This window comes from Eleutherodactylus coqui, chromosome 3 (genome assembly GCF_035609145.1).
Source record: "Eleutherodactylus coqui strain aEleCoq1 chromosome 3, aEleCoq1.hap1, whole genome shotgun sequence".
Classification (NCBI taxonomy): Eukaryota; Metazoa; Chordata; class Amphibia; order Anura; family Eleutherodactylidae; genus Eleutherodactylus; species Eleutherodactylus coqui.
Genome location: NC_089839.1, coordinates 313,426,267 through 313,454,005, shown reverse-complemented (window position 1 = coordinate 313,454,005; position 27,739 = coordinate 313,426,267). Strand labels below are relative to the sequence as shown.

Genomic DNA, 27,739 nt, shown 5'->3' with positions numbered 1-27,739 from the left:
GAAACAGACTGCGGTTTACCAACAACCCAAGACAACCGTGGCTGCAGCCGGCCGGAGGAGCAGGAATGTCAAGCGTCCGATGGTCAAAGCGCCAAAAGTCCCCATGAAGGCGGAGCCTAATATAATAATCTGTATATTAGATAATATAGCCTTCTGTAATGGCGCCAGGTGACCTCTAAGGCTTCGTCACTGATAGGTAGTTAGGTAAGATCTGCGCCGCGCGGGTGACTCATGGCGATGCGCACATTGTGTATATAACGTGTGAGTCACAGATAAAATATCCCTTTTGTCACCTGAGCCAGGTAAGAAAAAGCTAATTATCATGTTTGCTGCGCTCCGAGGACGCTGAGAATTATACTATTTCTGTGCTCTGAATTATCTCCAGGGTGCGAATGGCAGCAGGAGTGGAGCGGTCACACAGCGCCCCCAAGTGGCGGCAAAGGGAACACCACAAGGTGACTGGTCTTCCATTAGGGTGGTCCCCACATATTTCATCTCCTCATCTGCAGTGGTAAAATCCGTGCTGAAAATCCGCAGCATAAATTGGCGCACTATTTAGGATCCTCCCCGTAGACCCGCCGGCACTGCGGTCCTTTCCTGCAGCGTACAGCAGGGGGCACACTGACGGCTCCCTGCGGCCTCGGATGCCGTCGGCGCTCAGTTTTTCTTCTGACACAAACCGAATTCTTTTTTTCAGCTTTTTGACATAATCCCTGACCGGCGCGCTTCGCATCCAAAGGCGCGGTCCGCATTTTATTCTCTCCCCATTGACTTGATCGGTGGAGCCTCGTCCATCACACGGATGAAAATAGCGCATGTGATGGTTTCTTCGCTGTCCCTATCTGTGGGTCCGGACATTGCGAATGTCGTCTGTTTAGCGGACTGCGCACGGATGAAAAACCGCTAGTGTGCCGCAGTCTATGTATGAACTGCTCGCTGTTTGTACCGTCGCGGTATCTTCAGAGGACGGGATTTGCAGAGGAATTTTCCACATGACTTCCACCTCTAAAATCCGCGTGCGGCACAGAATGTGAAGAAGCGATTGTCTGCGCGGAGGAGCGGCGTCACGGCCTGATGCGGAAAAACAAGGAATTCTGAAGGCGGAGTTTGTGCATCAATAAGGCTAAACCTGCGCAGGATCAGCAGCGCACACTCACGGCAGAAGATCCTGAGGGGGAGCTGTGTGAACGCACCCGTACGCCGCACTGACACGGACGCGTGTGATGTCGGTCTGTGGAACTCTTAAGCCTGCGATCCCTCTGCGAGCCGACGGTTTGTCAGTAGAGATGAGCGAACGTACTCGTCCGAGCTTGATACTCGTTCGAGTATTAGCGTGTTCGAGATGCTCGTTACTCGTGACGAGTACCACGCGATGTTCGGGTTACTTTCACTTTCATCTCTGAGACGTTAGCGCGCTTTTCTGGCCAATAGAAAGACAGGGAAGGCATTACAACTTCCCCCTGCAACGTTCAAGCCCTATACCACCCCCCTGCTGTGAGTGGCTGGCGAGATGAGGTGTCACCCGAGTATAAAAATCGGCCCCTCCCGCGGCTCGCCACAGATGCGTTCTGACATAGAGGAGGGAAAGTGCTGCTGATGCTGGAGCTGCTATAGGGAGAGTGTTAGGAGTATTTTTGGCTTCAAGAACCCCAACGGTCCTCCTTAGGGCCACATCTAACCGTGTGCAGTAGTGTGGAGGCTGCTTTTTGCAGTGTTGCACATTTTTTTTTTTTTGTATATCGGCCGTGTAGAGCATTGCGCCCTGCAGTAATTATACATAGTCCAGGGCCAGTAGTAGTGGGTAGGCAGGGACAGAGGACATATTTAGTGTATATAGGCAGTGGGCCTTTCCATAAATATTTGGGGAAAAAAATCTATTTGGGCTGCCTGTGACCGCCCTCAGTGTACTGGGTCTCTGCTGGGGGTAGTTGTCCTAATTCATACGCAGCCAGCTAAGAGTTACAGCAGGCTTGCGCAAAATTCTTTCCTGCCTCTGTGTTGGCTGTTACATCACCGCTGTATTCCAGTCCACAGTGCAACAGTTTGCAGTTATTTTACATACTCCAGGGCCAGTAGTGGTGACGCAGAGAGAGAAGACATATACAGTGTATATAGGCAGTGGGCCTTTCCAAAAACATTTGGGAAAAAAAATCTATTTGGGCTGCCTGTGACCGTCCTCAGTGTACTGGGTCTGTGCTGGGGGTAGTTGTCCTAATTCATACGCAGCCAGCTAAGTGTTACAGCAGGCTTGCGCAAAAGTATTTCCTGGCTCTGCTGTGCGTTCCGTAAGCAAAGTCAGCCTCCAACCACAGGCCAATAAGCGGCACATTTAATTACAGCGTTCTGTTTCTGCACTACTGGTAATACAGCATGCTGAGGGGTAGGGGTAGGCCTAGAGGACGTGGATGCGGGCGAGAACGCGGAGGCCCAAGTCAGGGTGTGGGCACAGGCCAAGCTCCTGATCCAGGTGTATCGCAGCCGACTGCTGCGGGATTAGGAGAGAGGCACGTTTCTGGCGTCCCCACATTCATCTCACATCTCTCCACGCGGTAGACCTTTATTAGAAAATGAGCAGTGTGAGCAGGTCCTGTCGTGGATGGCAGAAAGTGCATCCAGCAATCTATCGAACACCCAGAGTTCTGCGCCGTCCACTGCTGCAACTCTGAATCCTCTGGCTGCTGCTCCTCCTTCCTCCCAGCCTCCTCACTCCATGAAAATGAGACATTCTGAGGAGCAGGCAGACTCCCAGGAACTGTTCTCGGGCCCCTGCTCAGATTGGGCAGCAGTGGTTCCTCTCCCACCGGAGGAGTTTGTCGTGACCGATGCCCAACCTTTGGAAAGTTCCCGGGGTCCGGGGGATGAGGCTGGGGACTTCCGGCAACTGTCTCAAGACCTTTCAGTGGGTGAGGAGGACGATGACGATGAGACACAGTTGTCTATCACTCAGGTAGTAGTAATTGGAGTAAGTACGAGGGAGGAGCGCACAGAGGATTCGGAGGAAGAGCAGCAGGACGATGAGGTGACTGACCCCACCTGGTTTGCTACGCCTACTGAGGACAGGTCTTCAGAGGGGGAGGCAAGGGCAGCAGCAGGGCAGGTTGCAAGAGGCAATGCGGTGTCCAGGGGTAGAGGCAGGGCCAGACCGAATAATCCACCAACTGTTTCCCAAAGCACCCCTCGCGCCATGCCACCCTGCAGAGGCCGAGGTGCTCAAAGGTCTGGCAGTTTTTCACTGAGAGTGCAGACGACCGACGAACAGTGGTGTGCAACCTGTGTCACGCCAAGATCAGCCGGGGAGCCACCACCACCAGCCTCACCACCACCAGCATGCGCAGACATATGATGGCCAAGCACCCCACAAGGTGGGACGAAGGCCGTTCACCGCCTCCGGTTTGCACCGCTGCCTCTCCCCCTGTGCCCCAACCTGCCACTGAGATCCAACCCCCCTCTCAGGACACAGGCACTACCGTCTCCTGGCCTGCACCCACAACCTCACCTCCGCTGTCCTCGGCCCCATCCACCAATGTCTGTCAGCGCACCGTCCAGCCATCGCTAGCGCAAGTGTTGGAGCGCAAGCGCAAGCACGCCGCCACGCACCCGCACGCTCAAGCGTTAAACGTGCACATAGCCAAATTTATCAGCCTGGAGATGCTGCCGTGTAGGGTTGTGGAAACGGAGGCTTTCAAAAGTATGATGGCGGCGGCGGCCCCGCGCTACTCAGTTCCCAGTCGCCACTACTTTTCCCGATGTGCCGTCCCAGCCCTGCACGACCACGTCTGCCGCAACATTGTACGCGCCCTCACCAACGCGGTTACTGCCAAGGTCCACTTAACAACAGACACGTGGACAAGCACAGGCGGGCAGGGCCCCTATATCTCCCTGACGGCACATTGGGTGAATTTAGTGGAGGCTGGGACAGAGTCAGAGCCTGGGACCGCTCACGTCCTACCCACCCCCAGAATTGCGGGCCCCAGCTCAGTGGTGGTATCTGCGGCGGTGTATGCTTCCTCCACTAAACCACCCTCCTCCTCCTCCTCCTCCGCAACCTCTGTCTCGCAATCAAGATGTGTCAGCAGCAGCACGTCGCCAGCAGTCGGTGTCGCGCGGCGTGGCAGCACAGCGGTGGGCAAGCGTCAGCAGGCCGTGCTGAAACTACTCAGCTTAGGAGATAAGAGGCACACGGCCCACGAACTGCTGCAGGGTCTGACAGAGCAGACCGACCGCTGGCTTGTGCCGCTGAGCCTCTAGCCGGGCATGGCCGTGTGTGACAACGGCCGTAACCTGGTGGCGGCTCTGCAGCTCGGCAGCCTCACGCACGTGCCATGCCTGGCCCACGTCTTTAATTTGGTGGTTCAGCGCTTTCTGAAAAGCTACCCACGCTTGTCAGACCTGCTCGGCAAGGTGCGCCGGCTCTGCGCACATTTCCACAAGTCCCACACGGACGCTGCCACCCTGCAACATCGGTTTCATCTGCCAGTGCACCGACTGCTGTGCGACGTGCCCACACGGTGGAACTCTACGCTCCACATGTTGGCCAGGCTCTATGAGCAGCGTAGAGCTATAGTGGAATACCAACTCCAACATGGGCAGCACAGTGGGAGTCAGCCTCCTCAATTCTTTACAGAAGAGTGGGCCTGGTTGGCAGACATCTGCCAGGTCCTTGGAAACGTTGAGGAGTCTACCCAGATGGTGAGCAGCGATGCTGCAATCATTAGCGTCACCATTCCTCTGCTATGCCTCTTGAGAAGTTCCCTGCAAAGCATAAAGGCAGCCGCTTTGCGCTCGGAAACAGAGCCGGGGGAAGACAGTATGTCGCTGGATAGTCAGAGCACCCTCATGTCTATATCTCAGCGCGTTGAGGAGGAGGAGCATGAGGAGGATGAGGAGGAGGGGGAAGAGACAGCTTGGCCCACTGCTGAGGGTACCCATGCTGCTTGCCTGTCATCCTTTCAGCGTGTATGGACTGAGGAGGAGGAGAAGGAGGATCCTGAAAGTGATCTTCCTAGTGAGGACAGCCATGTGTTGCGTACAGGTACCCTGGCACACATGGCTGACTTCATGTTAGGATGCCTTTCTCGTGACCCTCGCGTTACACGCATTCTGGCCACTACGGATTACTGGGTGTACACACTGCTCGACCCACGGTATAAATAGAACCTTTCCACTCTCATACCCGAAGAGGAAAGGGGTTCGAGAGTGATGCTATACCACAGGACCCTGGCGGACAAACTGATGGTAAAATTCCCATCCGACAGCGCTAGTGGCCGAAGGCGCAGTTCCGAGGGCCAGGTAGCAGGGGAGGCGCAGAGATCAGGCAGCATGTACAGCACAGGCAGGGGAACACTCTCTAAGGCCTTTGACAGCTTTCTGGCTCCCCAGCAAGACTGTGTCACCGCTCCCCAGTCACGGCTGAGTCGGCGGGAGCACTGTAAAAGGATGGTGAGGGAGTACGTAGCCGATCGCACGACCGTCCTCGGTGACGCCTCTGCCCCCTACAACTACTGGGTGTCGAAGCTGGACACGTGGCCTGAACTAGCGCTGTATGCCCTGGAGGTGCTTGCCCTGCGGCTAGCGTCTTGTCAGAGAGGGTGTTTAGTGCGGCTGGGGGAATCATCACAGATAAGCGTACCCGCCTGTCAACCGACAGTGCCGACAGGCTTACACTCATCAAGATGAACAAAGCCTGGATTTCCCCAGACTTCTGTTCTCCACCAGCGGACAGCAGCGATACCTAAACAATACGTAGGTTGCACCCGCGGATGGAACCATCGTTCTCTATCACCATCCAAAACGGGGACCTTTTAGCTTCATCAATCTGTGTCTAATATTCATCCTCCTCCTCCTCCTCCTCCTCCTCCTCCTGAAACCTCACGTAATCACGCCGAACGGGCAATTTTTCTTAGGCCCACAAGGCTCAGTCATATAATTTTTGTAAACAATTTTTATACGTTTCAATGCTCATTAAAGCGTTGAAACTTTCACCTCAACCAATTTTTATTTTAACTGGGCCGCCTCCAGGCCTAGTTACCAATTAAGCCACATTAACCAAAGCGATTAATGGGTTTCACCTGCCCTCTTGGTTGGGCATGGGCAATTTTTCTGAGGTACATTAGCACTGTTGGTACACCAATTTCTTGGGGCCCTCGCCTACAGTGTAATCCAATTAATTTTTTGCCCACCTGCATTAAAGCTGACGTTACATCAGCTGTGCTGGGCACTGCAATGGGATATATTTATGTACCGCCGGTGGCTTCCTGGCACCCACCCATGCTGTGGGTCCACAGGGAGTTGTAACTGCATGTGTCTACTTCTAAAGAACCCCAGTCTGACTGGGGCATGCAGTGTGGGCCGAAGCCCACCTGCATTAAACATGACATTACCTCAGCTGTGATGGGCACTGCAATGGGATACATTTATGTACAGCCACTGGGTTCCAGGGAGCCACCCATGCTGTGGGTGCACACGGAATTCCCATTGCGGATTTGTACCTGCCTGTGACTATTTATAAAAAACTGCGGTCTGACTGCGGCATGCAGACACCTTGACAGAATGAATAGTGTGTGGCACATGGGTTCCCCATTGCTATGCCCACGTGTGCAGCTCCAGATGGAGGTGGCATAGGATTGGACTTCTCATTGCTTCTGTACAGCATTGTGGGCTATCGCCCTGCCCCTTTTGAAGAGGGTCGCTGCCTAGCCGTGCCAACCCTCTGCAGTGTGTGCCTGCGGTTCCTCCTCATGGCAGACACACTTATAAATAGACATGAGGGTGGTGTGGCATGAGGGCAGCTGAAGGCTGCGCAGGGACACTTTGGTGTGCGCTGTGGACACTGGGTCGTGCGGGGGGGTTGGGCAGCATGTTACCCAGGAGAAGTGGCAGCGGAGTGTCATGCAGGCAGTGATTGTGCTTTCTTGGAGGTAGTGTGGTGCTTAGCTAAGGTATGCATTGCTAATGAGGGCTTTTCAGAAGTAAAAGTTGTTGGGAGGGGGGCCACTCTTGCCGCTATTGTGGCTTAATAGTGGGACCTGGGAACTTGAGATGCAGCCCAACATGTAGCCCCTCGCCTGCCCTATCCGTTGCTGTGTCGTTCCCATCACTTTCTTGAATTGCCCAGATTTTCACACATGAAAACCTTAGCGAGCATCGGCGAAATACAAAAATGCTCTGGTCGCCCATTGACTTCAATGGGGTTCGTTACTCGAAACGAACCCTCGAGCATTGCGATAATTTCGTCCCGAGTAACGAGCACCCGAGCATTTTGGTGCTCGCTCATCTCTAGTTGTCAGACAATCACATCGTTTCAATCAGAAAAAAAAAAAGAAATCGAATTGCAGCTGCATGAAACGCGCATGATCATGTGACTGCGATCTGTAAGTCGCCCGCAGAAAATAATTAATAGGCCAGTTTTCCGCGATACTGCTGCAGGCTTTCCGTCTCTCTGTAAGAGGAAGAACATCCGTGTAAACGATCCCTATGGAAACAAGAGGTCGATGCGTTCTGTGCGAGCGCAAATCTGCAGAATTTGTGCGTTTTTCTCGCCCTCTGGATCCACAAGGAGGGGGGGGGGGGCTGAACTGGATGGACATCGTCTCCCTTCAGCCCAACATACTATGTGAATAAGCCCCAAGACGTAGAAGATTCTGCAACCGAGGAATCTCCAACGAAATCCCAGTCTTATATACCATCTCCGAACGCACAACTCGCTGTTCCTCCGCACAGATGGTATTACAGCAGGCGACCAGTTCCAGCGCCATTGTGTCTAAGAGAAACAAAGACGAGACTCCAGCGGGCAAAAGAGCACAAAACTTGTATCACTGAGCAGCGGGAAAACATCTCCTGGTCAGATGGAGCCAGATCTCTGTTGCTGATGGGAGGTCAGAATTTGGCACAAGCAGCATGAATCGCTGACCCCTTCCTGTCTAATCTGCAAGCAACCTACAGGAATTTTTCTGTCCGCAGGGGCCGGTATTCCTGCAGAACCGTTTCATCACCAAGTGAGATCTTCACCACAACGAACTGCTGCGCCTCTGAAGGCCAAAGGAGCCCAACACTACTAGGTGGGGGGGGGGGGGGGGGGGTAATAGAGGGGCGGTCAGTGTATGTGCGCTACTAGATGGGGTAATAGAGGGGCGGTCGGTGTATGTGTGCTACTAGATGGGGTAATAGAGGGGCGGTCGGTGTATGTGCGCTACTAGATGGGGGTAATAGAGGGGCGGTCGGTGTATGTGCGCTACTAGATGGGGGTAATAGAGGGGCGGTCGGTGTATGTGCTCTACTAGATGGGGGTAATAAAGGGGCGGTCGGTGTATGTGTGCTACTAGATGGGGTAATAGAGGGGCGGTCGGTGTATGTGCACTACTAGATGGGGGTAATAGAGGGGCGGTCGGTGTATGTGCGCTACTAGATGGGGGTAATAGAGGGGCGGTCGGTGTATGTGTGCTACTAGATGGGGTAATAGAGGGGCGGTCGGTGTATGTGCGCTACTAGATGGGGGGGGTAATAGAGGGGCGGTCGGTGTATGTGCGCTACTAGATGGGGGTAATAGAGGGGCGGTCAGTGTATGTGCGCTACTAGATGGGGGTAATAAAGGGGCGGTCGGTGTATGTGCACTACTAGATGGGGGTAATAGAGGGGCAGTCGGTGTATGTGCGCTACTAGATGGGGGTAATAGAGGGGCGGTCGGTGTATGTGCGCTACTAGATGGGGGTAATAGAGGGGCGGTCGGTGTATGTGCGCTACTAGATGGGGGTAATAGAGGGGCGGTTGGTGTATGTGCGCTGCTAGATGGGGGTAATAGAGGGGCGGTCGGTGTATGTGTGCTACTAGATGGGGGTAATAAAGGGGCGGTCGGTGTGTGTGCGCTACTAGATGGGGGTAATAAAGGGGCGGTCGGTGTATGTGTGCTACTAGATGGGGTAATAAAGAGGCGGTCGGTGTATGTGTGCTACTAGATGGGGTAATAGAGGGGCGGTCGGTGTATGTGCGCTACTAGATGGGGGTAATAAAGGGGCGGTCGGTGTATGTGTGCTACTAGATGGGGTAATAGAGGGGCGGTCAGTGTATGTGCGCTACTAGATGGGGTAATAAACGGGCGGTCGGTGTATGTGCGCTACTAGATGGGGTAATAGAGGGGCGGTCAGTGTATGTGCGCTACTAGATGGGGGTAATAGAGGGGCGGTCGGTGTATGTGTGCTACTAGATGGGGTAATAGAGGGGCGGTCGGTGTATGTGTGCTACTAGATGGGGGTAATAGAGGGGCGGTCGGTGTATGTGTGCTACTAGATGGGGTAATAGAGGGGCGGTCAGTGTATGTGCGCTACTAGATGGGGTAATAAACGGGCGGTCGGTGTATGTGCACTACTAGATGGGGTAATAGAGGGGCGGTCGGTGTATGTGTGCTACTAGATGGGGTAATAAAGGGGCGGTCGGTGTATGTGTGCTACTAGATGGGGTAATAGAGGGGCGGTCGGTGTATGTGCGCTACTAGATGGGGTAATAGAGGGGCGGTCGGTGTATGTGCGCTACTAGATGGGGGTAATAGAGGGGCGGTCGGTGTATGTGCGCTACTAGATGGGGGTAATAGAGGGGCGGTCGGTGTATGTGCGCTACTAGATGGGGGTAATAGAGGGGCGGTCGGTGTATGTGTGCTACTAGATGGGGGTAATAGAGGGGTGGTCGGTGTATGTGCACTACTAGATGGGGGTAATAGAGGGGCGGTCAGTGTATGTGCGCTACTAAATGGGGGTAATAGAGGGGCGGTCGGTGTATGTGCGCTACTAGATGGGGGTAATAGAGGGGCGGTCGGTGTATGTGTGCTACTAGATGGGGGTAATAGAGGGGCGGTCGGTGTATGTGCGCTACTAGATGGGGGTAATAGAGGGGCGGTCGGTGTATGTGCACTACTAGATGGGGTAATAGAGGGGCGGTCGGTGTATGTGCGCTACTATATGGGGTAATAGAGGGGCGGTCGGTGTATGTGCGCTACTAGATGGGGGTAATAGAGGGGCGGTCAGTGTATGTGTGCTACTACATGGGGGTAATAGAGGGGCGGTCGGTGTATGTGCGCTACTAGATGGGGGTAATAGAGGGGCGGGCGGTGTATGTGCGCTACTAGATGGGGTAATAAAGGGGCGGGCGGTGTATGTGCGCTACTAGATGGGGGTAATAGAGGGGCGGTCGGTGTATGTGCGCTACTTGATGGGGGTAATAGAGGGGCAGTCGGTGTATGTGCGCTACTAGATGGGGTAATAGAGGGGCGGTCGGTGTATGTGTGCTACTATATGGGGTAATAGAGGGGCGGTTGGTGTATGTGTGCTACTAGATGGGGTAATAAAGGGGCGGTCGGTGTATATGCGCTACTAGATGGGGGTAATAAAGGCGCGGTCGGTGTATGTGCACTACTAGATGGGGTAATAAAGGGGCGGTTGGTGTATCTGTGCTACTAGATGGGGGTAATAGAGGGGCGGTCGGTGTATGTGCGCTACTAGATGGGGGTAATAGAGGGGGGGTCGGTGTATGTGCGCTACTAGATGGGGGTAATAAAGGGGCGGTCGGTGTATGTGCGCTACTAGATGGGGGTAATAAAGGGGCGGTCGGTGTATGTGCGCTACTAGATGGGGGTAATAAAGGGGCGGTCGGTGTACGTGCGCTACTAGATGGGGGTAATAAAGGGGCGGTTGGTGTATCTGTGCTACTAGATGGGGGTAATAAAGGGGCGGTCGGTGTATGTGCGCTACTAGATGGGGTAATAAAGGGGCGGTCGGTGTATCTGTGCTACTAGATGGGGGTAATAGAGGGGCGGTCGGTGTATGTGTGCTACTAGATGGGGGTAATAAAGGGGCGGTCAGTGTATGTGTGCTACTAGATGGGGTAATAGAGGGGCGGTCAGTGTATGTGCGCTACTAGATGGGGGTAATAGAGGGGCGGTCGGTGTATGTGCGCTACTAGATGGGGGTAATAGAGGGGCGGTCGGTGTATGTGCGCTACTAGATGGGGGTAATAAAGGGGCGGTCGGTGTATGTGCGCTACTAGATGGGGGTAATAGAAGGGAGGTCGGTGTATGTGCGCTACTAGATGGGGGTAATAGAGGAGCGGTCGGTGTATGTGCACTACTAGATGGGGGTAATAGAGGGGCGGTCGGTGTATGTGCGCTACTAGATGGGGGTAATAAGGGGCGGTCGGTGTATGTGTGCTACTAGATGGGGGTAATAGAGGGGCGGTCGGTGTATGTGTGCTACTAGATGGGGGTAATAGAGGGGCGGTCGGTGTATGTGCGCTACTAGATGGGGTAATAAAGGGGCGGTCGGTGTATGTGCGCTACTAGATGGGGTAATAAAGGGGCGGTCGGTGTATGTGTGCTACTAGATGGGGTAATAAAGGGGCAGTCGGTGTATGTGCGCTACTAGATGGGGGTAATAGAGGGGCAGTCGGTGTATGTGCGCTACTAGATGGGGTAATAAAGGGGCGGTCGGTGTATGTACGCTACTAGATGGGGTAATAAAGGGGCGGTCGGTGTATGTGTGCTACTAGATGGGGTAATAAAGGGGCAGTCGGTGTATGTGCGCTACTAGATGGGGTAATAAAGGGGCGGTCGGTGTATGTGCACTACTAGATGGGGGTAATAGAGGGGCGGTCGGTGTATGTGCGCTACTAGATGGGGGTAATAGAAGGGAGGTCGGTGTATGTGCGCTACTAGATGGGGGTAATAGAGGAGCGGTCGGTGTATGTGCACTACTAGATGGGGGTAATAGAGGGGCGGTCGGTGTATGTGCGCTACTAGATGGGGGTAATAAGGGGCGGTCGGTGTATGTGTGCTACTAGATGGGGGTAATAGAGGGGCGGTCGGTGTATGTGTGCTACTAGATGGGGGTAACAGAGGGGCGGTCGGTGTATGTGCGCTACTAGATGGGGTAATAAAGGGGCGGTCGGTGTATGTGCGCTACTAGATGGGGTAATAAAGGGGCGGTCGGTGTATGTGTGCTACTAGATGGGGTAATAAAGGGGCAGTCGGTGTATGTGCGCTACTAGATGGGGGTAATAGAGGGGCAGTCGGTGTATGTGCGCTACTAGATGGGGTAATAAAGGGGCGGTCGGTGTATGTACGCTACTAGATGGGGTAATAAAGGGGCGGTCGGTGTATGTGTGCTACTAGATGGGGTAATAAAGGGGCAGTCGGTGTATGTGCGCTACTAGATGGGGTAATAAAGGGGCGGTCGGTGTATGTGCACTACTAGATGGGGGTAATAGAGGGGCGGTCGGTGTATGTGCGCTACTAGATGGGGGTAATAGAGGGGCGGTCGGTGTATGTGCGCTACTAGATGGGGTACTAAAGGGGAGGTCGGTGTATGTGCACTACTAGATCGGGGTAATAGAGGGGCGGTCGGTGTATGTGCGCTACTAGATGGGGTAATAAAGGGGCGGTCGGTGTATGTGCGCTACTAGATGGGGGGTAATAGAGGGGTGGTCGGTGTATGTGCACTACTAGATGGGGGTAATAAAGGGGCGGTCGGTGTATGTGCACTACTAGATGGGGTAATAAAGGGGCGGTCGGTGTATGTGCGCTACTAGATGGGGGGTAATAGAGGGGTGGTCGGTGTATGTGCACTACTAGATGGGGTAATAAAGGGGCGGTCGGTGTATGTGCGCTACTAGATGGGGTAATAGAGGGGCGGTCGGTGTATGTGCGCTACTAGATGGGGTAATAGAGGGGCGGTCGGTGTATGTGCGCTACTAGATGGGGTAATAAAGGGGCGGTCGGTGTATTTGTGCTACTAGATGGGGGTAATAGAGGGGCGGTCGGTGTATGTGCGCTACTAGATGGGGTAATAAAGGGGCGGTCGGTGTATGTGCGCTACTAGATGGGGGTAATAGAGGGGCGGTCGGTGTATGTGCGCTACTAGATGGGGGTAATAAAGGGGCGGTCGGTGTATGTGCACTACTAGATGGGGGTAATAGAGGGGCGGTCGGTGTATGTGCTCTACTAGATGGGGGTAATAGAGGGGCGGTCGGTGTATGTGCGCTACTAGATGGGGGTAATAGAGGGGCGGTCGGTGTATGTGTGCTACTAGATGGGGGTAATAAAGGGGCGATCGGTGTATGTGCGCTACTAGATGGGGGTAATAAAGGGGCGGTCGGTGTATGTGCGCTACTAGATGGGGGTAATAAAGGGGCGGTCGGTGTATGTGCGCTACTAGATGGGGTAATAGAGGGGCGGTCGGTGTATGTGCGCTACTAGATGGGGGTAATAGAGGGGCGGTCGGTGTATGTGCGCTACTAGATGGGGGTAATAAAGGGGCGGTCGGTGTATGTGCGCTACTAGATGGGGTAATAAAGGGGCGGTCGGTGTATGTGCACTACTAGATGGGGGTAATAGAGGGGCGGTCAGTGTATGTGCTCTACTAGATGGGGGTAATAAAGGGGCGGTCGGTGTATGTGCACTACTAGATGGGGGTAATAGAGGGGCGGTCGGTGTATGTGCTCTACTAGATGGGGGTAATAGAGGGGCGGTCGGTGTATGTGCGCTACTAGATGGGGGTAATAGAGGGGCGGTCGGTGTATGTGCGCTACTAGATGGGGGTAATAAAGGGGCGGTCGGTGTATGTGCGCTACTAGATGGGGGTAATAGAGGGGCGGTCGTGTATGTGCGCTACTAGATGGGGGTAATAAAGGGGCGGTCGGTGTATGTGCGCTACTAGATTGGGGCTGATATCAGCTGCTCCGCGTTACGGGGTGTAACATACTGGCAGGTTATACGCAGACGGCGTGCGGTAATTTACGCTTCGCTGTAATCTTCTCATCCATCATTTCACCCTTAAACAGCAGACATTCCACCTTTCCCCTCCCAGGAATGTCGCTCGGACCCCCAGGAAGACCCCACAATGACCTGAGTACAATACTCCCGTATAGTTACTAGAAGGTATATTTGCTGTCAGGTAGGCGGAGGAGTGCGGATCGCGGGGTCGGAGGTCACACACGGGTGGTCTGAGGATTACACCCCCTCACGGGAAGTAAAGGCCCCCGACCCCGTCCAGATGCTCCCATGACCCCGCACAACAAGTAACACTCCGCCCGCAGGAACATCAAGCAGGTGCGTCGCTGCGAGGAGATAAGAGGCGCGAACGCCGAGAGACAGAACACAACGTCGCGCCGATCGTCTCCATCAATAGCAAATATGCTGTCCTTAGAAGGACACAAAATCAGATTTCCAATTAGCAGCGATGCGTAGCTCCGCCTCCAACGACATTGTGGAGTTTGGATCCACATCAAATATTAACGCCTTTTTTTTTCATATTCACACACACTTAAAAAAAAAACGTATTTCTCCGTGGCCGTCGGAGGGCTTGTCGGTTTTTCGCTGCTACTATATAATCTCCTAAAAAGCGAAGGCCGCGCATCCTTATATTAGGACTTGGCTTCCATGGTCTGTACACACTCATGCAGCCGCTCACCACTGGAGCCATTACTGGGGCACTTGCTGAAAAAGAAAGTCTCTGGCTCTGCCTACTTATTCTCAAAAGGCTCTACTTACTTATTCTCGAGGGCTCCGCCTGCTCATTCTCGAGGGTCTCCGCCTGCTTATTCTCGAGGGGCTCCACCTGCATTTTCATGAGTAGCTCCGGCTGCTTATTCTCCACCTACTTCTTTGCGAGGGCTCCATCTGCTAATTCTCGAGGAGCTCCAGCTGCTCATTCTAGAGGGGCTCCGCCTGCTTATTCTCAAGGGGCTCCACCTGCTCATTCACAAGGAGCTCCGCCTGCTCATTCTCAAGGGGCTCCACCTGCTCATTCTCAAGGAGCTCCGCCTGCTCATTCTCAAGGGTCTTCGCCTGCTCATTCTCCGCCTGCTCATTCTCAAGGGGCTCCACCTGCTCATTCTCAAGGGGCTCCACTTGCTCATTCTAAAGGGGCTCCACCTGCTCATTCTCAAGGGGCTCCACCTGCTCATTCTCAAGGGCCTCCGCCTGCTCATTCTCAAGGGCCTCCGCCTGCTCATTCTCGAGGGGCTCCACCTGCTTATTCTCGAGGGGCTCCACCTGCTTATTCTCAAGGGGCTCCACCTGCTCATTCTCAAGGAGCTCCGCCTGCTCATTCTCTAGGGGCTCCACCTGCTTATTCTCAAGGGTCTCCGCCTGCTCATTCTCAAGGGGCTCCACTTGCTCATTCTCGAGGGGCTCCACCTGCTCATTCTCGATGGGCTCCATCTGCTCATTCTCGAGGGGCTCCACCTGCTCATTCTCAAGGGGCTCCACCTGCTCATTCTCGAGGGGCTCCACCTGCTCATTCTCGAGGGGCTCCACCTGCTCATTCTCGAGGGGCTCCGCCTGCTCATTCTCGAGAGGCTCCACCTGCTCATTCTCGAGGGGCTCCGCCTGCTCATTCTCGAAGGGCTCTGCCTGCTCATTCTCGAGACGCTCCGCCTGCTCATTCTCGAGAGGCTCCACCTGCTCATTCTCGAGAGGCTCCACCTGATCATTCTCGAGGGTCTCCGCCTACTTATTCTCGAGGGGCTCTGTCTGCTTATTCTCCAAAGTTTTGCCTGCCTATTCTCGAGGGGCTCCGCCTGCTAATTCTCGAGGGCTCCGCCTGCCTATTCTCGAGGGGCTCCGCCTGCTAATTCTCGAGGGCTCCGCCTGCTTATTCTCGAGGGGCTCTCTCTGCTTATTCTCCAAAGTTTTGCCTGCTTATTCTCAAGGGACTCTGCCTACTTTTTCTCCTAAGTTTTGCCTGCTCATTCTCGAGGGGCTCTGTCTGCTTATTCTCCAAAGTTTTGCCTGCTTATTCTCGAGGGGCTCCACCTGCTTATTCTCGAGGGGCTCCGCCTGCTTATTCTCGAGGTGCTCCGCCTGCTTATTCTCGAGGGGCTCCGCCTGCTTATTCTCAAGGGGCTCTGTCTGCTTATTCTCCAAAGTTTTGCCTGCTTATTCTCGAGGTGCTCCACCTGCTAATTCTTGAGGGGTCCGCCTGCTTATTCTCCAAAGTTTTGACTGCTTATTCTCGAGGGGCTATGCCTGCTTATTCTCGAGGGGCTCCGCCTACTTATTCTCGAGGTGCTCCACCTGCTAATTCTCGAGGGGTCCGCCTGCTTATTCTCCAAAGTTTTGCCTGCTTATTCTTGAGGGGCTCCGCCTGCTTATTCTCGAGGTGCTCCACCTGCTAATTCTAGAGGGGTCCGCCTGCTTATTCTCCAAAGTTTTGCCTGCTTATTCTCAAAGGGCTCCGCCTGCTCATTCTCCAAAGTTTTGCCTGCTTATTCTCGAGGGGCTCCGCCTGCTAATTCCCGAGGGCTCCGCCTGCTTATTCTCGAGGTGCTCCGCCTGCTCATTCTCGAGGTGCTCCGCTTGCTTATTCTCAAGGGACTCTGCCTACTTTTTCTCCAAAGTTTTGCCTGCCTATTCTCGAGGGGCTCCGCCTGCTAATTCTCGAGGGCTCCGCCTGCCTATTCTCGAGGGGCTCCGCCTGCTAATTCTCGAGGGCTCCGCCTGCTTATTCTCGAGGGGCTCTCTCTGCTTATTCTCCAAAGTTTTGCCTGCTTATTCTCAAGGGACTCTGCCTACTTTTTCTCCTAAGTTTTGCCTGCTCATTCTCGAGGGGCTCTGTCTGCTTATTCTCCAAAGTTTTGCCTGCTTATTCTCGAGGGGCTCCACCTGCTTATTCTCGAGGGGCTCCGCCTGCTTATTCTCGAGGTGCTCCGCCTGCTTATTCTCGAGGGGCTCCGTCTGCTTATTCTCAAGGGGCTCTGTCTGCTTATTCTCCAAAGTTTTGCCTGCTTATTCTCGAGGTGCTCCACCTGCTAATTCTTGAGGGGTCCGCCTGCTTATTCTCCAAAGTTTTGACTGCTTATTCTCGAGGGGCTCCGCCTGCTTATTCTCGAGGGGCTCCGCCTACTTATTCTCGAGGTGCTCCACCTGCTAATTCTCGAGGGGTCCGCCTGCTTATTCTCCAAAGTTTTGCCTGCTTATTCTTGAGGGGCTCCGCCTGCTTATTCTCCAAAGTTTTGCCTGCTTATTCTCGAGGGGCTCCGCCTGCTAATTCCCGAGGGCTCCGCCTGCTTATTCTCGAGGTGCTCCGCCTGCTTATTCTCGAGGGGCTCCGTCTGCTTATTCTCAAGGGGCTCTGTCTGCTTATTCTCCAAAGTTTTGCCTGCTTATTCTCGAGGTGCTCCACCTGCTAATTCTTGAGGGGTCCGCCTGCTTATTCTCCAAAGTTTTGACTGCTTATTCTCGAGGGGCTCCGCCTGCTTATTCTCGAGGGGCTCTGCCTACTTATTCTCGAGGTGCTCCACCTGCTAATTCTCGAGGGGTCCGCCTGCTTATTCTCCAAAGTTTTGCCTGCTTATTCTTGAGGGGCTCCGCCTGCTTATTCTCCAAAGTTTTGCCTGCTTATTCTCGAGGGGCTCCGCCTGCTAATTCCCGAGGGCTCCGCCTGCTCATTCTCGAGGTGCTCCGCTTGCTTATTCTCAAGGGACTCTGCCTACTTTTTCTCCTAAGTTTTGCCTGCTCATTCTCGAGGGGCTCTGTCTGCTTATTCTCCAAAGTTTTGCCTGCTTATTCTCGAGGTGCTCCACCTGCTAATTCTCGAGGGGTCCGCCTGCTTATTCTCCAAAGTTTTGACTGCTTATTCTCGAGGGGCTCCGCCTGCTTATTCTCGAGGGGCTCTGCCTGCTTATTCTCGAGGTGCTCCACCTGCTAATTCTCGAGGGGTCCGCCTGCTTATTCTCCGAAGTTTTGCCTGCTTATTCTCGAGGGGCTCTACCTGCATATTCCCGAGTAGCTCTGGCTGCTTATTCTTCACCTACTTCTTCTCGAGGGCCTCATCTGCTTATACTCAGGGAGCTCCTTCTGCTATTCTAGACTCCTCCGGCAGCGGCTTATCTCCCGTGGAAACAAAAGGAGTGGGCAAGTCAAAACCCAAACTCATGGATCCTCCCTGCCGTCTCCCACCAGGAGACCCCTGTGCACAGACCATCCCACTGAAATCACCAGCTATGAGTGAGATTAATGCGTGTTCATCGTTGCACTCTCAGGTTACTCCCAGAGTACCACAAGACCTTTATGAGCAAAGCCTAAACTCCAGCATATGAACGCATGGAGCGCCGTCGGAGAAGACAGGTACGGCTGTCCGTCAGCGATCACCTGGACACCGAGCACCACCATATTTGTGACCTTCCTGCATCCCTGTTAATGTCTAGAGTGCGACAAGCGTCACAATGAATGTCATCTCCTCCAGACACTCCTGTCCTAAAATCCTCTGTGCTGCTGCGCCCCCCTCAGGATCTGAGGCGGACGGCTGTCAATATGGCTGACATGGCCGGTGGCCAACCTGGATCGGTATAGCACGAGCCTTTTCCAAGTTCTTGCGCCAATTCTGCCCTCGCTACGCAGTCGCTGTTGTGTGAGCCCCTCGCGCAGCAGGATACCAGGCCCCGTACCATCTGCAAATAAACAGTACCCCCAGAGACCGGGGTGGGGGGCGCCCCTGGATGAAAGCCACTCCAGTGCTTTCATTTATAGATCAGCACAGTAACGAGCAGCACGTCGGGAGAAACGACCCAAGACGACCGTAAACTGCGAGCAAGGACGGCCGGAAGTCATCACCTACATAGTGAGGGAGGGCCGTGCGCTGGGTGACACAGCGAGGGCATCCTGGTGCTGCGCTATATATTTATGGAGCCACAGAGGGGGGCACTACTACTTAAAAGGGGTTGTCCAGTTGTAAACCATTGATGGTATCCTCAGGACAGGTCATCAGTACTAGATCTCCATCACAAAGGACCCCTGCTGATCGTTTTTTGCCCGCCCAGTGCGCCCATGAACTATGCCGGGCCGCTATAGTAAGAACAGGCACAGTTCCTATTTAAATGAATGGGAACTTGACCTGCAATACCAAGCCTAGCCACCAGAGTAAGATCATAGCTCAGTACTAAAGAGCAACATCACCATCTAGTGGTGATATAACAGAATGCAGGGACACCTAGTGGTGATATGACAAAATGCAGGGAACCTAGTGGTGGTGCACAGAATGCAGGGACACCTAGTGGTGGTGTAGAGTATGCAGGGGCCCCTAGTGGTGGTATACAATATGCAGGGACACCTAGTGGTGGTGTACAGTATGCAGGGACACCTAGTGGTGGTATATAGTATGCAGGGACGCCTAGTGGTGGTGAACAGTATGCAGAGATACCTAGTGGCGGTATATAGTATGCAGGGACACCTAGTGGTGGTATATAGTATGCAGGGACACCTAGTGGTGATGTACAGTATGCAGGGACACCTAGTGGCGGTATATAGTATGCAGGGACACCTAGTGGTGGTGTACAGTATGCAGGGACACCTAGTGGTGGTGAACAGTATGCAGAGACACCTAGTGGCGGTATATAGTATGCAGGGACACCTAGTGGTGGTGAACAGTCTGCAGAGACACCTAGTGGCGGTATATAGTATGCAGAGACACCTAGTGGTGGTGAACAGTATGCAGGGACACCTAGTGGTGGTGTACAGTATGCAGGGACACCTAGTGGCGGTATATAGTATGCAGGGACACCTAGTGGTAGTGTACAGTATGCAGGGACACCTACTGGCGGTATATAGTATGCAGGGACACCTAGTGGTGGTGTACAGTATGCAAGGACACCTAGTGGTGGTATATAGTATGCAGAGACACCTAGTGGTGGTGAACAGTATGCAGAAACACCTAGTGGCGGTATATAGTATGCAGAGACACCTAGTGGTGGTGAACAGTATGCAGAAACACCTAGTGGCAGTATATAGTATGCAGGGACACCTAGTGGTGATGTACAGTATGCAGGGACACCTAGTGGTGATGTACAGTATGCAGGGACACCTAGTGGCGGTATATAGTATGCAGGGACACCTAGTGGTGATGTACAGTACGCAGGGGTACCTAGTGGTGGTATACAGTATACAGGGACACCTAATGGTGATGTACAGTACGCAGGGACACCTAGTGGCGGTGTACAGTACGCAGGGGCTCCTAGTGGTGGTATACAGTATGCAGGGGCACCTAGTGGTGGTATGCAGGGACACCTAGTGGCGGTGTACAGTACGCAGGGGCACCTAGTGGCGGTGTACAGTACGCAGGGACACCTAATGGTGATGTACAGTACGCAGGGACACCTAGTGGCGGTGTACAGTACGCAGGGGCACCTAGTGGTGGTATACAGTATGTAGGGGCACCTAGTGGTGGTATACAGTATGGAGGGACACCTAGTGGTGTTGTACATTATACAGGGACACCTAGTGGCGGTATACTGTATGCAGGGACACCTGGTGGCGGTATACAGTATGCAGGGACACCTAGTGGTGGTATACAGTATAATACAGAGTTTCCCAAAGTGGTTTATATAAACCTCCGGGGGTCAATTTCAGCAAGAAAAAAATGGGGGTCCACATGAGCGGACCCCATGTAGGCAGATCATCCACATTTAGGCATTCTATAAGTGACACCTTCCACAGATCACGTCACACTTATCACAGACAGAAGTTACCGACCTCCTATGTAGAGTTCGCACACAACTTCCTGGTCTCCGGCGACAGACAGACCTGCGCAGCCGCTGATTTACCTCGTGCTGCGCTGTGTGCATGGGCAGGTCTATACAACGTATCGCGCACCCGCTGCTTATCCTGCGTTACGGACCGTCGCAAGAAAGGGTGTGACAGCTTTCCATCTTCGTACCTCCTGGAGAGCGGTTTAGCGCGGCGCCAATCTTCTTACGTAAATCAGTGGAGGTGGAGATGTGAGACATCAGAGCGTCCGGCGCGGCCCTCCAGCGCTATTTGTGGAAGACGTTTACCGGGTTCTGATCTGCTTCGGCCCAAATCCACAGATTTACCTGCATTTTGAGTCTTTTCAAAAACATCTGAATAAAATTTGTACCTGTTCTTTTTTTTTACAATTGTCTCCTCTACAAAACATCTTAGTGAGCGGCCAAAAGTGGGAGATCTGCCATGTGTGACCCAGAATGACTCCGTAAAGGTTCTGCAGATCCCAGGGATCCTGACATGTTTGTTCGCCACATCTTGTACTTCATTTGGGTGGTGGAAACAGACCGATAGAATTTGTGTAGATTTATTAAGAGCGACAGAATTGGGAAAGCTTTTAAAAAAATTGTAATTTTTTTTCACATTTTCAACTGCAACATCTCAAATATGTGCGAACACACTGGACGAATTTTGCCTCTGAGAGTCTCCGTAATCTTGCGGAGTTGCGGCGGTCTCACACAGAAGGCGCCCAACAAGCTGCTCCTGGGGCTGCAGGAAGGCGAGCGTTCCCGGGGCTTCTTGTAAATGACGTATTACAGGTAGCGGTCTGCCGGAATCACACGGCCGGATGTAATCTGCTTGTGGAGGCCAACATCAGATCCCAGCTGTGAGCCCGGCGGTGGCCCTGCGTACGGCCGTGTAATGTACTGCACATAACTGGGTACTCACACAGGCGGTCATGCGCAGTATGTCTTTTTTGTTTGTATTTCCCGCACCGTCGCTTAGCGATGACCCGGTACCCGCAGCCCGTATACAATGTAGTCACGTATGGGCTGCGGGTATATCCGCGGCCGTGGGGCACAATAGGCTCTATGTCACAGATATCCGCGGTAAAATAGAGCCTGCTGCGTTCTGTTTTCTGCGAGTGGATTATGGAATGCCGACCCGCTAAGGTGAGCGGAATTGTGTAATCCAATGTGATTGATCTGCGTATTACCGCGGATCAGACGCATGCGGAATCCGTAATTCCTATCTGGTCGCATGAGACCGGCCTAAGGTAGATCGCTACCTTTTTATCACGTGACCGGGGACCGCTGGACAAGGCCTCCCGTCACTGCTCCAGGCTCTCGGCGACCGTCAGGACATTTTATATTTCCCAGACTCCCCAGCTTCTGCGCTTGCATCCACCTTTTTGCCAATGGGCGCATGCGCCGAAGCTGAGGAGAAGTCCGTGGATAAAGATCCCGTCAGGGGACATCGCCGGAGGCCTCAGGTAAGTCATTTTACCTCCCCTCATGGATCGGATCTGTGACGGGAAGTGAACCCTTACCTTTTTTTTACTTTTACATGATCGCCGGTATCCAGGCAACGGGCGCGTGCACAGAAGCCGGGTTACGGCCTGCAGATAAATCCGGGAGCCTTAGGTACGTAATTTCATCTCCCCTCATGGATATGATTCGTGAGGGGAGGTGAAACTTAAAAAGGTTAGATTTTGTTTCTTACTTCACATGCTCGCCATTATCCCATGAAGAACGGTGTGAGGATGGGTGATCCCCGAAGCCGCAGACCTGCCAGAGAGGCGTTTATGTAAAGCAGTCCACAGACCTGTTCCTCACACAGTCCTGGCACGACTAACAGAAGCACTGCCCTGACCGCCACACTAATCGCTCAGGTGAGCCCTTATAGCCGTGACTCCCCCCACAATCCTCTCCTATAAAGTCATTCATTGGCTGCTGCTCTGCCCCTGTATCCTCAGAGCAGACCCCCGCTGTATCCTCAGAGCAGACCCCCGCTGTATCCTCAGAGCAGACCCCCGCTGTATCCTCAGAGCAGACCCCCGCTGTATCCTCAGAGCAGACCCCCGCTGCATCCTCAGAGCAGACCCCCGCTGCATCCTCAGAGCAGACCCCCGCTGCAGCTCCACCAGTGCAGGTAAGTACAAACATGATGCATTGCACTCAGACATTCCCTCAGCTGTAGGACATGGTTCCCAGGAAGAGTAAGGGACAGATCAGCATCAGGTGGCGGCCGGATGAGGAGAGCAGAGAAGCGTTCACACTAGAGATGAGCGAGCAGTGCCTTATGCGAGTACCTGCCCGCTCGTCTCTAAAGATTCGGGTGCCGGCGGGGAGTGGGGGGAGAGAGAGATCTTTAGAGAGGCATACCGCATTCCCTAAACAAACCCCTCTGTACTCCGCCTGATAACATGCTCCCTGACCTACTGACTGCAATCCCTGCCAGCCACCATAAACCGCTCCTGCAGCCATAAGTATTCTGCCGTCACACGGCTAAATGTATGACCATTGTCTATGTGTATAACATCCCTCACTCTCCACCCCGCCATACAGTGCACATCTCCACCTCACCATACTGTGCACATCTCCACCCCGCCATACCGGGCACATCTCCACCCCGCCATACCGGGCACACCTCCACCTCCACCCCACCATACCGTGCACATCTCCAGCCCCTTTACCTTCTCTATCACCCCATTATCTGTAGTATGTAAGCTCGTTGGAGCAGGACCCTCACCCCTATTGTTTGGTTGGAGCAGGACCCTCACCCCTATTGTTTGGTTGGAGCAGGACCCTCACCCCTATTGGTTCCATCAACTGATTACTATGTAACCGCGGTTCTGTAATGTTTGTATTTTGTCTTTCTGTATCCCCCTGTCTATGTAAGCGCTGCGGAATATGTTGGCGCTATACAAATACAGATTATTATTATTATTATAAGGCACTACTCGCTCATCTCTAATTCACAGCCATTCACACAGAAGGGTTGTATAAGTAAGGGACCGCTCACATCACAACTAAGGGGATACATGTAATGCCAATGACAAAGAAAACCTCCTACATCTTCACAAACGGCGATCATGTGACTGGGAACCGCATACCGCGGCCCCCGGTGACATCTCTCTGCTCTTGGCTACTCATGCTAGCCGATCCAGTATTCTGCGCATGTATCACCACTTTTCCTTTAGCGCACATGTGCAGAAGACTGGATCGCTGCGGAACATCATTGGGGATGGAGGTGAGTGATTTCAGCTCCTCTCATAGATCCGATCTGTGAGGGGAGCTGAAACTTTAACTTTATTTGACTTTTTAAAAACTTTTCCATGATCGTCGTTATCCATTGGCTAATGGTGATCGCGAGCCCGGGGAGTCAGGAGATTTCAAATTCGCAAGAATTCGCTCTTTTCTCGCTACAGACGCGCTAAAAACGCTCACAACAATGGCCCTCATCCAGTCCCAGCTCAATTATTACAACTCGTTGCTGATCGGCCTCCCCTGCACCAGACTCTACCCCTCCAATCCATCCTGAATGCGGCAGCCAGGCTCATCTTCCTGTCCAGCCGCTCCTCGGACGCCTCTGCCCTGTGCCAGTCACTGCACTGGCTGCCCGTCAAATACAAAATTCAATGCAAACTTACTACCTTCATCCACAAAGCCCTCCACAGTGCAGCGCGCCCCTATATTGTATCCCTCATCCACAGTGCAGCGCCCCCCTACATCGCCTCCCTCATCTCAATCCACCCCGCAGCCCGCCCCCTCCGCTCTGTTAACAAAACCAGACTGAGCGCCCCTTCAACTCGAACCTCTCATTCCCACCTCCAAGACTTCCCCAGAGCAGCACCTGTCCTCTGGAATGCGCTACCCAAAACTATACGAGCAATCCCCGACACACTAAACTTCAGGCGTGCTCTAAAAACGTACCTCTTCAGGGAGGCATACCGCATTCCCTAAACAAAGCCCTCTGTACCCCGCCTGATAACATGCTCCCTGACCTACTGACTGCAATCCCTGCTAGCCACCATCAACCGCCCCCTGCAGTCATACTGTTTCTGCTGTCACACGGCTAAATGTCTGACCATTGTCTGTGTGTATAACATCCCTCACACTCCACCCCGCCATACCGTGCACATCTACAGCCCCTTTACCTTCTGTATTACCCCACTATTCGTAGTATGTAAGCTCGTTGGATCCGGACCCGCACCCCTATTGTTTCCATCAACTGATTACTATGTAACCGTGGTTCTGTAATGTTTGTACTTTTGTCTTTCTGTATTCCCCCTGTCTATGTAAGCGCTGCGGAATATGTTGGCACTATATAAAGATTATTATTAATAATGTAGCAGTATGCAGCGCCATCTAGCGGTATTGTGACAGTATGCAGCGCCATCTAGTGGTAATGTGGCAGTATGCAGCGCCATCTAGCGGTACTGTGACAGTATGCAGCGCCATCTAGTGGTAATGTAGCAGAATGCAGCACAATCGTCTGCACGGCTCACTATAGCCGCCCCCTCATCATTCTGCGCTCTGGCAGATTTAGCCTCTTCCTAGTAGAACACTGCAGGCTGCAGTCACATCAAGTAAGAACAATCCCTGCTATCGGCCGTAGTGCCCGCTGAGAGAGCATCGAGGGCCGTACAGACGCGTCCCAGCAGCCGGCAGACAACATGGGGGAGGAGTACAGGTGCAAAATGCTGATGAAAAGCCTCTCTTACTCTGAGCACATATGGGGGGGTCACTCAGTATTAGACTACGGCTTGTATAGGGTACCAGTCCATATATACATGTAGTGCGTTGTGTATATTGGTGACGCCCTGCACCTTACAAGTGACCACCATAAGACTCCCCGGCTCCCGCATCATTGGCTCTACCAGGGTGTTCCCTTGTGGGGTGCCGGGCCGCCCGCCGGGCTCTATCGTATGGAGGTACTCCTGCATGCAGCAGATCACGGACCGCTGCGACCATAAACCTATTCATCATGTCAGCCAGACGATCCGCGTGAAGGGAGGCGATGGGACACATCCTGTACGCATGTACACATGTGTGCCGCTGCCTACTGTTCAGAAACCACAGGGGGCGCTCTCCTACCGATAGGATCTGACTACAACCCTAAATCTCTGGATGAACCGCCGGTCAGTCACTGCTTTACCGTACGAGCGCCGACTATAACTCCAATGTGGCTGCAGTGACCAGTGAAAAACCGCTGAAAATCCCCTAAAAGTTGTTGCGTCCTTTGGGCTGAAATACACCGCGTCACTAAGGGGTTAATGTTCCCATTTGCTGACAACAAGCAGAGATCCTGAACATGATGAGTAACTGAAGTACAAAGTCTACTAGAAGTTGCAGAAGTTCTCATCACGCAGGTTTATTTCCAGATTCTTCTTTCTCTGACAGCCTTTTCATTCTTTTTCCTTTGGCGCGATCCCCCGACCTTCCGTCACGTAGGCCGCTTCTCCGACCGCTGCGGTTGATGGCGGAGGGTCAGGTATTCCCGTCAGCGCAGCTGGTAGCTCTATGAGTCCGCTGCAGCAGTATCTACGAGGTGGAGTCTCACGGGACCCTCCAGCATGGGGCCGCACTGTCCTTAACATGAAGGTCTCCTTTAAGACGCTAAAGGCCCATTTACACACAACGAATATCACTCACAATTTGTTCAGTTTATGTCTTTTGAGCGATAATCGCTGCGTGAAAATGCTACCATGGTTAGCATTTCGGCCAAACGATGATTTTTAGTTTAGCATAAAAACCATCGTTCGGCCGGCCAGCTGATAGCAGGAACCGTGGGCTGTGATTCTCTGCTGGAGCGCTGATAACATTGTTTCCAGCTGCTGTCCCGCAAGAGAACAATGGAGCTGTAAGCCACCTGCTGTTATCTACATCCAGCGAAGGGAGCTTCAATTAAATGCAAATGAGGCTGATAAGCTACTAAAAGGCATTAGTGCCCATTAGAAGGTATGCAAAATGATCGCTCAAAACTGTCCCTCTAACTGTCTTGTGAGCACATTTTGTGTGTAACTGGGCTTATGCCGTCAGCACTGGCATAGCGGCCACTTCATTAGAATTCCTTGATTAATTGCCGCTCCGAACCTCACAGCGTCAGCCGAGCACAGTCTGGGGGGAAATGGCAGCAACTGCTCCAACGGCATTCGTTAATGTAAATGGGTGGTAAGAACACAGCAGAGTGGGCGCACAGAAAGCCAAACCACATACCCCGACTTTAGGGGTCAGTAGGGCCGCAGCAGAGGACCCCCAACTGATGAGACATTATAAAAGGCTTCACCCCCCAATACAGCGCTGGTCTACTGACCAGACAAACATCCCAATCTGACTACTGGTGGTCCGACAACCAAAGGTCCGCTCTGACACCCCTCATCTATGACCGCAGCCGCCTATCCTCGCCTGCTGAACTCATAGTGACGGCAGAGTCACCACAGACAGCACTACTGCAGGTCACTTCGGTGGTCCTTGCGCCATATTGGGCTCAGTTCTCGTACAAGAGTCCCAACAGTAGAGAAGTCCTAAGGCTCGTAGTCAGCAGGTAAAAGACGGGGAGTCCGGGGGAAAGCAGAGAGAAAGCCCAGAGGTGCGGCAGAGGAATCACGGACAGCAGAGGACAGCGAGAGACTTACGTGAATCCTCCCAGCGCAGAAGGTGGAGCTTCCAGGCGGAGTAATACAGAAAGCCCAGTACCAGGAAGAGGCAGAGAGCCAGCAGCAGGTTCCTCATGAAAACCAGAACGCCCATCTTCAAAACATTCCTGCGCTCCTACATGACCTGCGGGAGAAGAGAGGAGAGGATGAAGGGGCGACACCTCAAAACATAATGCCCCCCAACAATACTCCATTAGCTTCTAAAGGACCCAAATCCATCCATTTACCCCTCGTGTGACCCGGTCTACAGCACAACGCTCAGCGCCAAAGTCCTCGCCCTGTCACTGTCCCGCCATCGCTGCCTCCTGCGGTCAGGCATTCTCTACTACTCTAACTGCAAAGAACCCTTCCTGCATAATAGATATGTCTAATAAATGAAAATAATTTTTATTAATCACAATAGTTAAATACGCAGGGCACATAGGAGAGAACCCGTACCCCGATTATAATATAGAAGGGGGCAGGGACCCAACAGACACACAATTATGACTCGGGCACGCACAACAATAGCATACCACCGAGGGTACACTAAGCGAGATGGCAGTGCGGTACATAGAGAAGTGCCCCCTGTGAGTTAGATG

At 53.2% G+C, this 27,739-nt stretch overlaps 1 protein-coding gene across 5 annotated transcripts in view; it reads right to left on the bottom strand.

Annotated features, from left to right (window-relative positions):
* ST3GAL3 (ST3 beta-galactoside alpha-2,3-sialyltransferase 3) overlaps positions 1–27,739 on the bottom strand; it is a 277,669-nt gene that overhangs the window by 195,657 nt on the left and 54,273 nt on the right. For all 5 annotated transcript variants that reach the window (XM_066597939.1, XM_066597938.1, XM_066597942.1 and 2 more), the window contains exon 2: positions 27,138–27,282. In XM_066597939.1, the coding sequence (XP_066454036.1) occupies positions 27,138–27,252 (115 nt within the window). In that variant the 5' untranslated portion in view covers positions 27,253–27,282. The remainder of the gene's footprint in view (positions 1–27,137; positions 27,283–27,739) is intronic.